At 46.8% G+C, this 17,974-nt stretch overlaps 1 protein-coding gene across 4 annotated transcripts; it reads left to right on the top strand.

The window, feature by feature from the left end:
- Nucleotides 1-148: 148 nt before the first annotated feature.
- Nucleotides 149-17,516, top strand: SPART (spartin). Of its 4 annotated transcripts, XM_077341871.1 has the most exons (10): nt 149-502; nt 4,236-5,067; nt 6,170-6,367; nt 7,644-7,745; nt 9,683-9,806; nt 11,756-11,950; nt 12,707-12,865; nt 12,972-13,062; nt 14,603-14,663; nt 16,274-16,413. In XM_077341871.1, the coding sequence occupies exons 2-9, from the start codon at nt 4,267-4,269 to the stop codon at nt 14,661-14,663; spliced, it is 1,731 nt and encodes a 576-aa protein (XP_077197986.1). In that variant the 5' UTR covers nt 149-502; nt 4,236-4,266; the 3' UTR covers nt 16,274-16,413. The 4 variants fall into 4 exon arrangements, with proteins under 4 accessions (XP_077197986.1, XP_077197982.1, XP_077197984.1 ...); XM_077341867.1 differs by lacking the exon at nt 14,603-14,663 and having other exon boundaries at nt 16,274-17,516; XM_077341868.1 differs by lacking the exons at nt 149-502; nt 14,603-14,663 and adding an exon at nt 910-930 and having other exon boundaries at nt 16,274-17,516.
- Nucleotides 17,517-17,974: the final 458 nt, after the last annotated feature.

Here is a 17,974-nt window from a genome sequence, read left to right as displayed (position 1 = left end):
CAAACATAAAAGCCACACATCAAAACGCGGCCCATAATTCATGCCTGATTGAGCGCCGGAGCCAGAAGGCGACCCCCTTGCTTTGCCTCTCCCTTTAAGTGCTCGAATCGCGTTAAAGGCCAGGGACCGCGATCCGCCCGCCCAGCCCCTGAGCGCCGCAAGAACAGCCCCGTCCCCCTCCCCCCCGGAAGGATTGTCGCCCGCCCGCCGTTCCAGGCAGGGGGTTCTCTCGGCTCAGAAGCGCCGCGCCGTCGGGCTTCCAAAGGCGGCGGCGGCGCGAGGACAGGCCCTTGCCCAGCAGCCGGAGGCGGGAGAGCAGCGCCCCCCCTAGCGACCGGTCGGGGCGAGGAAAAGCCAGAAGTTTCGAGCGGGAGGGGGAGCGAGAGGCGGACCGGCTGCCTGCCTGCGTGTGTCTCGTGACGCCGCCTGGGCCTCGGCAGCCACAGCGGCGGCGGCAGCAGCGGGGAGAGAGTCGGCCTCCGGTTGCCGCGGCAGCTGCGAGGTCGGTGGGCTCTGCGCAGGGCCGGGCTGGGCGGGAGGAGGAGGAGGAAGGGGTCGGGGCGTCGGGGGAACTTCCTTTGGGGCCTTGTCCGGCTTCGCGTCTCCCGCGTCCCCGGAGAGGACCTGGCTAGCGCGCTCTGTGTACGCTCAGGAGCACCTTCTTCGCCACCTCTGAGGGAGCTTAAGCGATATTCCGCGGCGCTTCATGGGCTGGTGGAGTCGGGATACCGGGGGATGTACCACGCAGCGGCCAAACGGTGGGAGGAGCGCCAGTGACAGGCGGCCCGTCCGTCAGTGGTAGTTGCTGGGAAATGGGTGCGCTGCTCCTTGCTCGCCGATCCCTTCCATCCCGAGTGTTTTGTTTGTCTTGTCCGGAGTACTTGCTGGGGGTGCGTCCTTATGCTCCGCTTGGGTCGCGTTTGCACTAAAGTAAGTGCCGCTGAATTCAGTCAAACTTGATCCCGGGTCAGTGCCCTAAAATTGCCGCCTTCGTGGCCTTCATGGTGACGCTACCCAGGACCGCTGTTGCTCTTGTCTCCTAATAGAACCCTGTGCCTGTTAGCCGTCTTTTCCCAGGAGATTTTCCACCCGTCAATAGCGGGGGAGGAAGACCTCAGGTTGCATTAGAACTGGCTGAACGCACCTGCCAGATAGCAGAGGATGAACTTTGGAGCCCTGGAATTGGCCAGAATCCACCATAAGCTCCTGATTAGGCCCCTCTCCCGGGTGCCTTGCTGACCTGGTTTCCCGGTTTTGCAGCTAAGTCCTTTGCATGCCCATTGCTTCAGAGCACAGAGAGCTCTCTGTCCCGGAACATCACGAGTTTACAATGGGATGGTGGCCTTCCCCTCCCCAAACCATTCTTCCAGTTTTGAAAGCTGGCATTCCCCATGGCTTTCACTGACAGAGAAGCTTAGATTTTGAATCTCCTGTCCTATTATCAAGCGCTACCGTTGGTGACTTCCTAAGCTTCTCTTAAGTTGGTGGGTCACTGCCATTTTTTTCCGGTTTACCTGCTCTGAGAATGAGGTTGCATTTTCACTGTGCGTACAACAAACATCCTGTGTCCTGCTAAATTAAGTGGAGTTTGCTTAGGATTGTACTTGACAGCTGAACAAGCACAATTGCCATTGCCATGTGCATCTCCATCTGCACTCTTATCCCTTCATGTTAACTAAGGAACCACCATCATATAGAACAGGGGTAGTCAAACTGCGGCCCTCCAGATGCCCATGGACTACAATTCCCAGGAGCCCCCTGCCAGCATTCGCTGGCAGGGGGCTCCTGGGAATTGTAGTCCATGGACATCTGGAGGGCCGCAGTTTGATTACCCCTGATATAGAAGAACTAGCTCTTAAGATTACTGTTTATGGTGCGCAGTTTAACAGACTCATGGGGCGAGGCTTTTGTGATCTGTCACTTTAGGGGGGAGGCTGCATGTTGAAAGGCCCTTCTGAACTCCCACTTGAGGCGTGGGAGGGGGCGGCTAGAATGCTGGTGTAGGTCAGAGGCAATATGGGATCAGGGCCCCACTCAATCCCAGGCATCACTGAGTAACTTTGGCCCAGTCACCTTCTCACAGCCTAACCTACCTCACGGGGTTGTCAGGTGGCTAAAATGGAAGAGAGAACCATGGGTTCTGGGATCCATGGAAAGGCAGGACAAAAAATGTGATTAATAGTTTAGAAAAATAGTATGCCTGGAAGAGTTCCCCTCTGTGGCCTTTAGTCATACTTTCCAGGGTCAGTTTTACCTTTTTATTCTACTAACTAGGAATAAAGCCCATTGTAGTTAGAATACAATGGGCGCTAGCAGGCGCTGGCCGTTGTGGGGGGGCACTGGCAGGGGTAAGTGAAAGCAGGCGTGTACGCTGCGGGCGCGGCAGGCCCGGCGAGAGGGTAGAAAGGGAGAGGGGTTGGCAGATGTGCCGCATTGGCAGCGGCGCATAGTCTGGGAGAGACCCCGGAGGCAGAGGGAGGAAGACGTGAGGGCAGGCAGCTTACTGTAGCGAGCCGCCATTTGGGAGGGTGGGTGGCGGCTCGGCGTCGTCGTTCTGGTGGCGGTGGACATCCACAGGTGGTAAGAAGGGAGGCCGTGGGCTCGTGGGGCCGGTCGTCGCCGGGCTCCGTATGTCGGCGGGGAAGGTGGAGGGCGTGTGGCGGCTCGGCGGCTCCTCCAGCGGTGTGGACGTGTTGGGCGGGATGTTGGAGTGCGACAGCCAGCTCGTCGGAGGGGTCTTCGGGTGTGCGTTGCTGTGGTGCGGAGGCTCTAGGGCGGGCGGCGGCTCGTGGTGGGGGTGTTTGTTTGCACGGCCATTTTGGAGGGCGGGCTGCTTCTTCGCCGGGTCGCCGCCGGGCTCCCCGTGTTGGCGGCGAAGTAGGAGTGCGGTGGGTGGGTCGTTGCCAGGCTCTTCAGCTGCACGGCAATGTTGGCGGGCGGGCCGCAGGGGCAGCGAGCGCGGATTTAGGGGCCGAGGCAGGAGCAAGGGCCGTAGTTGGGGAAGGGCATTCGCTGGGCGGCGGGGAAGTGATGTTCCCCGAGCCCAGGGAAGTGGGATGAGATTCCTCCCTGGCGGCCATCCAGGCAGGATGGACTGGAGTCTGTGGTGCGGCGTTCGGGGGACGGGCCAAGCTTCGCGCCTCCCAATTGGACACTTGGCCCTGGAGTGCCACTCGGAAGAGCTTCGTGGCTCCTGATTCGCTCCTCCGAGTTTTTATCCTGGACAGAGCCCGCCCTAACTCCTCCCCACCAGCCCTTACTGTTTTATTTAGTCCACGGTGCCCCGCGCCGCGGGACGTTTAAAGATGATATAAAGCACCCGTTTTTTCCAGTAGAAAAGCAGCCTGTCAAAAAGCCTGAAACGGAAATAAGGAGGAGGGTGAGCCCCTTAAGATGGAAACAGTCCGTATAGGCTGGCTGACTTTGCTCAGGGAAGTTGTAGGGCAGAGAGGGCCATTTCCTAGTAATTTCAGATTGCTAGATACATCCATTCAGTCAGGGTTCCTTTATTGACATAAAACAGCAAAGCATAAAACTAAAACTTAACAATTGCAGTTGCAGAATGCATAGTGGAAAGACTTGCCAACAAAGACTTAGCTACTTTTACAATTATTGCGGAGTCCTTCACACTTAGTATAGCTTTAATCCAGTGGTCCCCAACCTTTTTGAGGCTGGGGACCGGCAGGGCAACTGCCCACCTGCGCATGCTGTGCATGCATGCCCGCGCATTGCGCACATGCGCCATGCGCGGCCCTGATTCTCTCTCCCCCCTCCCCCAGTAAGAAGCTTCCCGGGCCGCAAGCTTGTGGCCTGGGAAATTTTTTACTGCGGGGGGGGGGGGTGGGGAGAGGGAGCCGCAGTCCGGCGCCAAGGCCTTCGTGGCCCGACACTGGGCCGCGGCCCGCGGATTGGGGACCACTGGCTTTAATCCACTGTTTCTCATCAACACAGATAGATCTCGGTTTCTTCAGATATTCAGCTAAAGGGCGGCAATGTTGTGGGAACTTAGGACATTTCAAGAGTATGGTATAACGTGTCAGGGATGTTACACCCGTGTAAATGATATCTCTCCTGAGAGGGAATTTGCAAAAATCTACTTTGGGTCATCAGTTCAAGACTGTGTTTCTTATGTGCGACCCTACAACATCGCTGTGTGTTTGCGTTGAAATACTTTTGGGCAGCTGAGCAGTCGGTATCACCTAACTCAAGTGTCCTTTTCTTCTTTACGTCTCCAGTTACACTCATGCTGTGTTCCAGTTTGCAGTAATGGAGCAAGAACAGAATTCCGCTGTGCAAGGAAACACCAACATCAAGGCCATCAGAGAAGAATACAGGAAGGCTTTTGGGTTTGTCAATAAAGGCCTGAACACTGATGAGTTGGGAAAGAAGGAGGAAGCAAAGAATTATTACAAGCAGGGGATTGACCACTTGCTCAAGGGAGTCAGCATTCCTTCCCAGGGTCCAGCATGCACAGGCCCCCAGTGGGATGAAGTCAGGCAAATGCAGCAGAAAATGAGAGAGACCCTTCAAAACGTTAGTGCTCGACTGAGTGTGCTAGATGAGAATGCGCAGCCCAGTCCTATGGCTGGGGGAGCCTCTGCAGAGGCACCTAGATTATACCCATCAATCCCGGCTAAAGAAAAGCCCACGAGGCCCCTTGCACCTAGTTCGTTGAAATCACCATTGCAGCCACCTGTAGAATCTGGAGGACGGGGCCAAGTTGCTGTGATGGGTCCTTCCTCTTCAAAAGATCTGTCCCTTGTGGCGCCCCCTGCTTATACCCCAGAGGCCACCGAAGGGCACTATACCGTGTCCTACGGAACGGACTATGGGGAGTTCTCATCGGTGGGAGACGACTTCTACAGGAAGAACTTGCAGCCGCCTCCTATTCAAAATTTCGGAGTGGATGCAGATGAGCTGATCCTCATTCCACACGGGGTGCAGATATTCTTCGTGACGCCTGATGGGCAAGTCAGCGCTCCCTCGTATCCTGGATACCTGCGGATCGTGAAGTTCTTGGACTGTGAGGAGGCACGTGCTCAGAATCGCCCCCCTGCTTTTCTTCAGGTAACCCCTAGGAAGTGCTGCACTTACAACTTGGTTTGGGAGCCAGTGTGCTGTAGGGGCTAGCAGGGGTAGTCAAACTGCGGCCCTCCAGATGTCCATGGACTACAATTCCCACGAGCCCCTGCCAGCATTTGCTGTAGATTCTTCAGTGAGAAGTTCAGGATTTCCCTGAAAATTGGTTTCCATGGTCCGTTTTTTGTGGGGGAGAGGGGGGTCTTGTCAGTTGTTCTGATATGCACATTCAATTTATGCAGGACAGGAGAGCAGGGCAGCTGGCCTAGCCAGTCTCCTCCGCAAACTTGGTGTGAAACTTATAAAGTGGTCCAGCATTCTGTGCACCATCTAAGGATTCAGCAGCAGAAGTCTTCTAACGTAGCTGAAATGGATGTCGAATTGTCAGATTACTATTTGGAAAAAAATGTTTTGATTTAGTGTTCCAAAGACTTTATAAGCTCCCCTCCTCCCAAAAAACGGTGCATTATAACTTCTTCCATTGTCAGTTTAAAGTACTGACAATGTACCACACAGTAGTTGCTTAGGAATCTGTGTAAAATCTATGCAGCTATTTCTGTGCACTGTTGCCATCAGGTATAAGATTTAGCTTTCAGTGTGCATTGAAAAATACTGGAAAAGGGCTGCTCAAGGTGGTGAATCCAATATTATATGCACATGGTCATGGTAGGACTGGTACATTGCAGTTCCTTGTAACCATCTGCATATGATTAGGCTCTCTGAAACTAATGTCAATTAATTTCAGTACTCAAAAGCGATTCCAGGAATTCAGCCATGTTCATAAGCTGGTGTCTTAACTTTGTTGTCATTAAGTGCTTTTGAAACCCTATTTTGTACAACGAAAGCTATATCTTGTACCAGGCTGAAAACATCTTTGCAAATGTGACTTGTGGGACCCTTTGACCAGAACATATCAAAACACGGTAGGCAGATCCGTTTGCAACACCTGAATTTGTTTATGCTCAGCCAGGTATGCGGACCCTCCAGTGTCCATCACCAAAATGGCAAGATCCATGAATGCTGATGTGTGTCTCATTGAAAATGACAGCAATCAGTTTAAAATGTCTTTCTCTGGGTATCTCTCTTCCAGGTTTGTGACTGGATATATCCTCTGATGTGCTCTCAGTCGCCTGTTCTCTCCTGCAGCACTGGAGTGTACATGTTCCCTGACGTGATGTCACAGGTGTCAGGATCCTACGTGGGAGTAGTGTTGTCTTCAGAACTCCCAGCTGCTGTCAGAGAACTGTTTGAAGATCTGCTGAAGCAGATGTCTGACCTTAGAGTGCAGGTAAATAACAGCATTTAATCGTTGTCTGACAGAATGATTGAAAATAAGACACAAGTATTGAAAAAGAGACACAGGTTGTCACTGGCAAGATGTTACATAGCCTGCATTCCTGGAGCTTCAAATCACCGATGCATAGATTTCCATTAGGAATGTAGAAAATGACTCGTGTTGAGGTGGAAGGAATTTAACTGAGAATGCATTTTCAGTGTTTAGTGCTAGGAAGGTGGGGGCTAATAAAGCTGTACTTAGAACTACTAGGGAAATGCTGCTACAGGTAAAGGTGGAAGAAATAGAAAAGCCAGGTTACTTGCTGGTACAATACAGACAAAATCAATTTCCTATGACTGTGGAAAATAAAATCATTCAAAGTTAAACATGGTTACTTGAGAGATAGTGGGATCCCTGGGTACTCATTAGTATTTACAGAGGGAAAAATATTACAAGATCTTTGTGTTTTCTTGTTTCTTGTTAGATTTATAAACCACCCCTTCCTAATTTGGCCTCCCTAACTTAGCAGTGAAAATTCTGTGTCAAGTAGATAGGAAATCTAGGTAGTAAAATTTCTAAGAAGAAAACTTGCTGCTAAAAATCTGCATTTGTAGGTCAGAGGGGAACACAGCTTGTAAATTAAGAAGTATCCCCAGTCATTTTAATGACATTGGCCTGAAAAGGTTTGTTATAGGTAAAGGTAAAGGTATCCCCTGTGCAAGCACCGAGTCATGTCTGACCCTTGGGGTGACGCCCTCTAGCGTTTTCATGGCAGACTCAATACGGGGTGGTTTGCCAGTGCCTTCCCCAGTCATTACCGTTTACCCCCCAGCAAGCTGGGTACTCATTTTACCGACCTCGGAAGGATGGAAGGCTGAGTCAACCTTGAGCCGGCTGCTGGGATTGAACTCCCAGCCTTATGGGCAAAGCTTTCAGACGGCTGCCTTACCACTCTGCGCCACAAGAGGCTCTTTCAATCTGCATTTGTAGGTCAGAGGGGAACACAGCTTGTAAATTAAGAAGTATCCCCAGTCATTTTAATGACATTAGCCTGAAAAGATTTGTTATAGCTACTAGTATAGGCCATATCCTTATGAACAGCCTGAGCCTGCAATAACTTGTTGGTGTGTCAAACAAACACTTAATGCATCAATTCACCTGCATGCCATTCTTAAGAGTCACTTTCTGCACTTTTTGATAACCTGTTACTGCATAATAGTGTGGAACAAATTCCTTGTTGAGCCTTTGAATGTGTGAATCTATTAATGCCCTTAATATGGTGTCACAGGTTCCAGGATTCCATGAGGGATTAGGGTTACCGTCATGCACAGGATTTTACAAAGAGCTTTTTGAGGATCTGTTAAAACAGAGATCTGATCTCAGAGTCCAGGTAAACTTTAGGGCTTTCTTTTAAAGCTGGCAGTGGTACGGACTTGACGTATGTTAATTTTAAGGCATACAAATTGCCGTGGTGGTGGTGGTGAAAAGTAGTTATCCAGTCACAGGTGACCCATGGGTTTCAAGGCAAGAGACAAACAGAGGTAGCTTGCCATAGCCTGCCTCTGCATAGCAACCCTAGGCTTCCTTATTGGTGTCCCGTCCAGACACTAAACTGGGACAAGCCTTCCTTAGCTTCTGAAATCTGTTGAGATCAGGCTAGCCTGAACGTGTCGTTGTGCTCTGTCATGTATTGAAATGGACATAGCCACAACTAGCAAGCCCCCCCCAACAAACTCTCAAAATTGCAGATGATGACCAACAAAATAGTAATCAAAAACATGATTTGCTTGTGTATATTGCTAATATAGACCAGTGGGGCGGTTTTACTAGAATCCCCATATTGAAGAGCCAAAGGCCGATATATAGGCTATATTATTCAAGAGCTTGAATTTCCCAATTTGGATTTTCATGATATTTACATTTAAAGTACAGCCAGTGAAGAAAATTTCCATTTGAAAACGGGACATATCTAGAAACTGTTCTGGTTGGATCCTACACGATAATAAACATACAAGAACGAAGAACCCTTTATTTTATTCTGTAATAATTTTAGTAACATCACTAGTAGCCTTGGGATAGGTTTTTTCTTTCTCTCTTTGTTTATCTTGCTAAGCAGTATGTTGCGGAAGCCGTATCTTGAATGCATTCTGCGTGTTAAATTCATGTAACTCAACTAGGAGAGACTTAAGGCTTCAAAGGTTATTAGACTTTGCAATATATATGTGCTACACTTTTATTCTGCCCGACCTTCCATAGAGATCAGGGTGGCATGAATTGTTAGAATCATAGAGTTGGAAGGGATCTCTAGTCATCTAGTCCTACCCCCCGCACTATGCAGGACACTCACAACCCTATCACTCATCCACTGTAACCTGCCACCCCCTTTCTTTCTTCTGTTTTGCCTTCACATCCATCCTGTGAGGTAAGTTAGAGTAAGTGGCTGACCCTAAGTCACCCAGTGAGATTCATGGGTGGGTAGAGACTTGAATCCATGTTGCCTCAGTCCTCAACCAGCTATGTGACTTTTGCACCACACTGGCTTGAAGAAGTGGGCACAACTGTATGTGTAGGTGAGTTTTCCTACACTCCATTCTTCCTTTTGATTAGCGGTGAGAGCACAGTAACCAGGTTAGAACCGTGCACTGAAACAAATATATCCGGGGAAGCTGTCCCATTCAGGTCCTGACAGTTAGCCATTGCTGACTAAGAAACAGCAGTTGCTGATTGTCAGTCCCTTTGGTTAATAACACTCTTTCTTTCCAACGTCTCAGAAAGCTGCTTTTTAAAACTTAGGAGGAAGGCACAAACTGTGACGTGAAAGTGGTCCTTACAAAAGCCCGTTTGTACTGGCACCATAACCATTAAAACAGGGGTAGTCAAACTGCGGCCCTCCAGATGTCCATGAACTACAATTCCCAGGAGCCCCCTGCCAGCATTCGCTGGCAGGGGGCTCCTGGGAATTGTAGTCCATGGACATCTGGAGGGCCGCAGTTTGACTACCCCTGCATTAAAACATGGATAGCAGCAATCAAAACTACGTATGGATCATGACAAGTCCCGCCTCCCCTTTAAATGGGGCTACCAGGGGGATAAGGATTGGGGATGGGACAAAGGGCTGGAGCCACAGCTGAAAAATGTCTTCAAATCATTTCACTTTCCTTCACTGTCAAGTGGTGTCAATGAGTTTGGTTTTCTATAGGTGGGGACAAAAGGGGGAAACCTGATGGTCATAGTGCCAATATCTGTAGGAGAACTTGACTCTGCCCACGTTGCTTATTTTTCCTTGGCTTTTGATCTTGTTGCTTTCTGGGCTGTGTCCTCCTTTAGCCAGCTGAGGCTTCCAGCGACGTGATTAACCTCCGCCAGATCGTGCATATTCCGCCAGAGCCTGAAGAGGGCGCAAGAGCAATACCTGACTGGAGTGAGAAAGTCGCCCAGGGGATCTTAACAGGTACCCTCGTTCAGCATCCTGAAATGGTTGCCCTTAATCAGTTTCTGGTTCTTCCCACCTCTAGAACAGAAGATTGCAGAGTAGCATATTTAAAAGCTCTTCATAGTCTGTGTTCTCTGAGATGTGCAGTGCTGGATCCCACAGAAGATCTCTGCTAATGGAAAGGTTTTAGTCTGTGGAACACAGCAGTTCAAAATGCTCCCTGGAATGCTGCTACTATGGAATAGTGGAGCCCTGGGAGGGAGGGAGCAATGGGTCTGCAAGTGTAAGGGAGCCTCAGCCTTTGTCTCAGCAGAAATTTACTTTGGATCCTCTGATTTCCCCCCCCCCCCCTTTTCTATGGAAACCACGTTGGTATTTCGTTTGTTGCATTGGGTAGTAAATGAAAAATGTATTTTATGAATGGGCGGTTCAGCACTATACTTGGTGATTGCCTATTTCTTATTTCTGACACTTGTTTACTTGCACTGAAAATCACCGAGCTTGTTGAGCTGTTTAGAAAGAGAGTGGAAACCATTCTTGAGCAGCTTGCTGCTGCCTCTGGGAACAATGGAGTGTTCTGTGTTATTCTTTTTGGTCAATGTGACTTAGAGTAGGAAGACAGTGGGGGGAGATGTGAATTTTAATAATTAATTGACATATTAAATGCAACACAAGCTTAGGATCCATCTACACATTACGTAAGCTGCGGTGGTGGTTCTGGCCTCTGACTTTTCAGGCTGTGGGTTAGGAGGCTTATTTCGGCAATATCCACCCACATAAAACCACGCTGCTGTAATAAATGTACCAGTCTCTCCAGTTGTGCTTGTTTACTGCGTATAGAGAACGTTTTTCATGGGAAAAGATCAAAAGAGATAAGACACACAAACACACATGCACGTATACACACCCCATCTGAAGCCATAGAGTCTGGAATTCGACATTTTTTCTGTTTTAGATTAGCTTTTGAGACTACCCCATACAACCACGTGGGCACTCCGATCCTTTCCAAGCACAAGTAGCCTTTGTTCCAGCATGCTGTTAAGCAGAGCTCTTGGTGGCTACGGTATCAGCCTTTCTGTAGACAAAAAAGTAATGCATGCACAACACTGGCTTGGTCAGGTGATGATAAAGTGCTGTTATGCAGTGTGGGCACTTCTAGCTCAGAATGTTTGGGAGAGAGATCATGCCCTGCCAACTAGCACCAGGTGCAACTGCAGGGCTCATTTATTATTATATTTTCATGAATTCCTTTCCCCAAAGAGTTTAGACCAGCATTTCTGTGCACACACACCAATGTGCACGCGTGTTCTTTCCACATCCTTTTGAGGTTGGTTAAGCTGGTCTAAGAGCCTCTTGTGGCGCAGAGTGGTAAGGCAGCAGATATGCAGTCTGAAAGCTCTGCCTATGAGGCTGGAAGTTCGATCCCAGCAGCCGGCTCAAGGTTGACTCAGCCTTCCATCCTTCTGAGGTTGGTAAAATGAGTACCCAGCTTGCTGGGGGGTAAACAGTGATGACTGGGGAAGGCACTGGAAAACCACCCCATATTGAGTCAGCCATGATGACACTAGAGGGCGTCACCCCAAGGGTCAGACATGACTCGGTGCTTGCACAGGGGATACCTTTACCTTTACCTAAGCTGGCCTAAGGTCACCCAGGAGCCAGACCTTCTAGGGAAGGTGGCAGTGCCTTGTTCATGGGTGGCACCAACTGGAAGAAGGAGGATGCCTTTCAGTGGGAGGAAAAGCTGTAACTCTACTCCTGAAAGCAATGGAAGGTTTCCTATCATGACTTTCCCAGATCTGCTTGCAGGAAAGGGAATTATGTTTCACTGAAAGGAAAGGGAAGAAAAAGTATGTCTCTCCCCCCACCCCAAAGAACAGTGTGTCTGAGCAAATGTTTTTCAGGGAACAATTTCTTGACTTTGCTGCTGCCTCACTTGAGTTCATTCATTCTTTGGTGTCCTCTAGGAGCCTCCTGGGTGAGCTGGGGTCTGGGAAAAGGAGCCGAATATACTGGGAAAGCCATCCATGCAGGAGCATCTAAACTGCGAGAGCACATGCAGCCAGAGGAGAAACCTTTGCAAGTCAACCCCACTGTATCCAAGGGGCTTCAAGTAGCAAAGCGTGCTACGGGAGGGGCAGTCAAAGTTAGCCAGTTCTTAGGTAAGAAGTGGGCATCTAAAGGTAAAAAGGACTTGGCTCACTCTATAGATGTCTTTTTTTTTTGTATGTGTTTCTGACTGGCAGGGACTAAACAAGGAAACTGCTGCTTGTACCTATATTGGGAGAACCTAGCTGGTCACTCTGGCAAGCTCTGGAGTTGGATTCCATAGTTGTAAACCCTAATATCTTTTAGTATCTTCCATTGAAACTTGTTTTTCTCTGTTTTTTCAGCCTTAAAAACAAAACAAAGTAGGGATACAGATTGTCTGCCTTGAAAGCATTCTTTGCAGATGGGTGGATATGATAGGTAGCAAATTGCATCCAAGCTATTTGGCTGTTTATTGTTAGAGTCCTTTGTTCTTAGTGCTAAAGATGTGATTGGAATAGCTAACCCATTTCTCCTGCCCTATCAAATATTAGGTGTTCGCAGTAGAGGACCTAATGTGATGGAAGAGAAGGGGGTCTCTGCTAAGTCTTAAATATCCCAGATAGGGGACTTTGGGGTACCTTAAAAAATGGACCTGTTGAGAACATGATCTGTTGGGTTTCTATTTAGAAACTGGGTTATCATCCTTCATGATCTGGGCTTCTGTAGGAACCGGTGCAAATACTTCTGCCATTTCACAGCAGCTCCCTCCCCCATGGAACATGATTGAGGGGATGAGCGATGAACATTTCGTTGTGTGCTGGGCTTAGGCAGATCTCGGTTATTTAACAAAACCATCTTGTGTAAATGCCAGTTACTTTCTGTTTTAGTGGAAAGCGTGTGTTCTATTGCAAGTTGTGTTGGAAAAGAGTTAGCCCCTCACGTCAAGAAGCATGGAAGCAAACTGGTTCCAGATGCCCTTAAGAAAGACAAAGATGGGAAGTCTACTTTCGATGGAGCTCTAGTGGTAGCTGCAAGCGGAGTTCAAGGTAACACAAAAATAACTCTTTTGTGGTTTTGTTGTGTTCTGGGAGTCCTGTCCCCCCCCCCCCAAAAAAAAAAACTTCATTTCCAATAAGGTGATTTTGTTTGCAGGGTTTTCCACGATCTGGCTTGGGCTGGAAGGTGCAGCAAAGTGCATTGCTAAAAGTGTATCTCAGGAGACGGTTCAGACTGTCAAGCACAAGTAAGCCCACCTTTTGTCTGTCTGCTGTGCAATTGGCTTTGGTCATGCATGAATACCAGCCCGGATCCAAGGCTAGGAGTGAACTGGACTGGGCAAAAAGTGCTAGCAGAGACGTGGGAAGAGTTCAGCACCACTTCTGCTACGGTTATCTCTTCCTCTCTTTTCATGGGATTATGACTGCTATTTCTAAATACCCAGAGTTGTCACTGTTATGGCTTGTGTGGGGGTTAGGAGCCAGCTTGGTGTAGTGGTTAGCAGCACTGACTTCTAATCTGGTGAGCTGAGTTTGATTCCCTGCTCCCCCACATGCAGCCAGCTGGGTGGCCTTGGGCTCACCACAGTACTGATAAAGCTGTTCTGACTGAGCAGTGGTATCAGGGCTCTCTCAGCCTCTCCTACCTCACAGGGTATCTGTTGTGGGGAGAGGAAAGGGAAGGCGACTGTAAGCTGCTTAGGCGACTGTAAGCCGCTTTGAGACTCCTTTGGGTTGAGAAAAGTGGCATATAAGAACCGACTCTTCTTCTTCATCCACTACACAGGAGAGCCATGCTAGCGAACAAGCACCAGCCATGACATATTTGTGGACTTCATTTAGAGTCTTACCTATCTCCCCTATAAGGGACCGAAAGCAGCTTAGTCTCTTCTTCATTCTGTCCATGCAACAACCCTGTAAGGTAGGTTAGGCTGAGAATATGTGCCCAGGCCAAAGTCATTCAGCAGGCTTCCATGGCAGGTGGGTGGGGAGGATTTGGACCTGAGACTCTCAGGTCCTAGTCTGACACTCTTAAGGAGAGCCAGTCTGATGAAGTGGCTAATGGTACTCCCAGTCCCAATCAAACATCCCCTATATTTTCATTTATTTGTTTGCTCTGAGGTATAAACTAGTTCAAAACAGGTCCCCTTCCTTTCAAGGGACGAGCTGAGTGAAGAGACACCTCTGTATATGTCTAGGGTTGCTCCAGCTCTGAGTTGGGAAATTCATGGTGCCTGGGGAAGGAGGGGTTTGGGGAGGGGTCTTAGCTGGTTATAATGCCATAGAATCCCACTTGCAGATCTCTATTTGCTACCTGGAGACTGACAGTTCTATAGATTACTACCAATAGTTCACAACTACTGCTCGGATATTACTGATTGTGTATAAGTTCAGGTTTAACCTCCCCCCCCCCCCCGCAATGGTAAGGAGGCAGCAGTAATTGTGTTACATGTATTTCTTACAAGTGGAAGTAACATAGGAATGGTGCAAGGTTGATTGTAGAAGAGGCTTTAGTAAGGTTTATAGTGTTTTCAGTGGACATGGGTGAAAAAGGGGAATTTTGGAAAGTGAAGGCTGTCATTTTGAACGTGCTTTGCTTGGTTTATAAACCTGGATCTATCGAAGATACATTGGCCGTTTCCTACTGTAATTCTTCTGCTAATTCACCTGTGGTTATTTCATACGAGGATAATGGTGCATCTCAGTAAGTGGTAGTATTTCTCACTGGAAAAGCTGAAGGGGACCTCTGTTTCTAAAATGTATGTTAATTTTTGTTTTTATTTTTAGATTTAAAAATAGGAAAAATGGAGATCAGCTTTCAGTGGCCACTAAGAGTGGAAAGCAATAAGTAACTTGCAGTTATATACTACTAACCTGTATTCAGATAACTTTGAGGGTTCACCCCATCTCTTGTACTTACAGAATCCTGCCTCCTGCTTGTAGGAAATCCTGCCTCAATTTCATCTGGCAGGTTTTTAGGTAGGACACCTCAAGAGAAGGCTACATCAGAAGTCTGTTTCATACAAGAGACACACCTTGTTTTCTCGCTCGTGCATATTTAGAAATTTACTTTCCCACCAGCATAACAGATTACAAAATTCAGATTTACTCAATATTCCTGTTGATGCTGGACAGCTTTTTTGTTTAACTTTATCACATGTCCATACTAGCTATATGATAGAAATGTCTGAACCAGAAATATGGTGATAAAAAATGGCTTGTACTCTAATTTGGTTTAAACCTGGAAGAGCCAATTCAGAATTTAATGCTAAATTTAGGATATTAACATGGGTTGAGAAATTAGACAAGAGTAATGCTTAACCCATAAAGCATGTACAGGAGAATGGTTATAAATTCAAAATGTAATCTAGCAATGGCTCTATGATATTGTTGAGTACAAGAACTATTTTCGAGATGGTGTGAATACTCTTACATTTGGCAATGCATGAATCAGGCATTGCCGGCATTTCTGCTTCCTGGTATTGGTGTTAATGGCTTATTATGACATGACACTAAACAAATTGAAAGTGTTTTGCTGTTTCCTATCCAGCCAATGATTGACTTGCTGTGATTGGCAAATTAATATTAATGATAAGGCTGCTGCTCTGTCATCAGGCCATTCAAGGCATTTCCCACTTGCTTCAGTATATTTTCTGAAGTGAGTATAGACCACAGCAGACTCTGGGTTAGAACCCTTGATTACCAGCAATAGTAAGCGGCCTCTACAGGAAATCATTTAGTATTTTGGCTTTAAACTGCAGGGGATCAGCCTGCAAGGTCAGCAAACAAGAGCTTCATAACTTCTGTGCTATTAACATTCAGAAAATATTAAACATATAGTGAATTTCAGGATTTAACTAACCAAGTCAAACCTGGCATTCTGCAGAACTGATTTTGCTTATTTTAGGATTTTAGGATATCTGAATTTCTAGTATGACTGAGTAGTTCTGTCTTAGTGTAGTGTACATAACTGGAATTTCAGTGGTCTGTGATGGATCCCAACATTTAAAACACTCTCTCCAGTATACCAAGGAGTAGCGCTGGAATGCTCATCCTTCACTGTCAAAAATTAAGTGAGATTCAGCTCTACAGAGCCATTTCAGAAGCAGCATAAATCTTAATCACAGTGTGATATAAGCATTTGTTTACGGTACTGCTACCCCCAAAGAACAAACCCAAAACAAGTTCTGAAGAGGGGAGCTCATTTCCTTTGACACAGATTAGCAGCCCTGTGAAATTAAAGTTGGATTTTTGAGTTGTCATTTTTCTGTGCCACTCAGACCTTCTTGCTTTGGGAAGATTGGCTTGAATTTCACCTTTCAGTCTTAATCACCTTTTCCAGGTTTCTACAGAATGCACATTGAGCAGGCCATTGGGAATGGGTGTCTGTGCCGTTCCCCGTAGCAGTATAGAAAGGCTGACCTCTCCACTGACATGACCCTTATTTATATTACAAAGGTATGGGGAGGATGCTGGCCGTGCGACAGACAACGCAGTGAATTCTGCCATCAACGTGGGTGTGACGGCTTTTAACATCGACAATATTGGTATCAAAGCCATAGTGAAGAAAACTGCAAAGGAGGCGGGCCATGCAGTGCTGGATGAATACAAAATTCTAGAAAAGCAGAAGAAAAAAGATGGACAATGATGACCCTTGCAGTTGAATTTCCTGAAGCCTTAAAAGTGTGGTGTAATTTATTTAAAAGAAATGAACTATTAACAGATGTTCTCATTTATTTTTCTAACTCTAATACTTCCAGACTAATTCCCACAGCACTTTTTCAAAGGAATCTCTTCTGGAATGGATGTTTCGGGTACCATCTCAATATATTTCTATAAGAAATGGAAAAATACATTGCATTATCACTAAGCTTCCACAAGAGAAAGGCGCTCAGGGTTCAGACCTGTGTCTAGTGGGACTATTTTTGTAACCTTATTTATAGGCAAAAAGGTATCTGGAATAATTAATAATATAAATGGTTGCTGAGATGAAGTCTGATCACACTGTATGCACTCTTCTGGTTTACACAAACCCCAGTGGCTGGACTAATAAGCACCTGTAGAAATAGCATAGGCTTTTCAGATAGTTTCTGTTAAATGCAGACTTAGTCCTCGACACTTGTAACAAACCAAAGATTTATTTATTGTTGTTTCTCCAGTTAGTGTTCCAGGAAGTTAACCAAACTGTGAAATCCTGGGCTTCTGTGACGTTGACAGTTCTCTCCTAGTTTGATGGGCAGCCCTAACTCCCTTTGTAAACTGGCCTCATCCTGCCAAATATGGGAAATGGGTTTTTGGGCTTTAAAGTGTGCTAGAGAGAATGGTATGCTTAGCATAAAAAGCTTTAATCTCTGTGCTTCGGGTTTGACCCAGATCACTTCTCAGTCTGCTGAGAGGCCTCTTTAATACAGGTGAAAACTGCTGTCCTGTGTCTGACCTGTGGTACGTTACATAAGGTTTAAATATTTACTGTGTTCTACAGCTAATATATATATAAATGAGTTGCTATTAATATGGGAACTGTCATTTGCCATACCCCTGCTTTAGCTTGATGTGAGTTCATTGAGAGCTTTCACAGATGCCAAATGTTGGGGTATGATCAGAAATAAATCCACTGGTGAAGCAGCTAATTTACTGAAATCCAGCTGAGCTTTCTTACCAATACAAAAATACGAATAAACTTAAAATAAATTTGTTGTTACTTGAAGTTTTATTTGACTACATACCATCCACTGAGTGGTGTTGGAAGGGAACTGGGAAAGTGGGTTTTTGTTTTGTGTATGTGGAGTAATGGGGATTCTTATGTCGATAGCTGTATATCCTCTTAGTTTCTAATTTTGGTCCTGGGCTTTTTACAGCTGACAGACTGGTGGTTCTGGTAGGCACAGTGCTGGGGTCGGCTACCTTTACTGAACTGCTGTTTCTCAGGTCAGCAAATCCTGAGGGGAAATTTTTCCTTTTATGCGTAAGAAGTCCTATTGCTAATCTTTAAAAACTTCACTGCATTAGAAAACAGCTGTACACACTCCTCTTGCTTGTTCTCTCAGCCTGTGTCATAACAAACCTAATCTACAAAGAAACTTATATGCAAGATAACAATGTTATTATTTTTACATGTAACTAGGAAAACAAGACAACTACTCCCTTTAAAACATGAGG

This window comes from Paroedura picta, chromosome 6 (assembly GCF_049243985.1).
Source record: "Paroedura picta isolate Pp20150507F chromosome 6, Ppicta_v3.0, whole genome shotgun sequence".
NCBI classification, from domain to species: domain Eukaryota; kingdom Metazoa; phylum Chordata; class Lepidosauria; order Squamata; family Gekkonidae; genus Paroedura; species Paroedura picta.
Note: the sequence above shows the minus strand (reverse complement) of the source record. Positions and strands in the feature narration are given on the sequence as shown.

Bases quoted from the DNA above. Each gene is read 5' to 3' on its own strand.
- SPART (XM_077341867.1), top strand. From the start codon at position 4,267: ATGGAGCAAGAACAGAATTCCGCTGTGCAAGGAAACACCAACATCAAG. The intron at 11,951-12,706 runs GTAAGAAGTGGG...TTTCTGTTTTAG, and splicing joins CAAAGTTAGCCAGTTCTTAG to TGGAAAGCGTGTGTTCTATT. The intron at 13,063-16,273 runs GTAAGCCCACCT...TATATTACAAAG, and splicing joins GTTCAGACTGTCAAGCACAA to GTATGGGGAGGATGCTGGCC.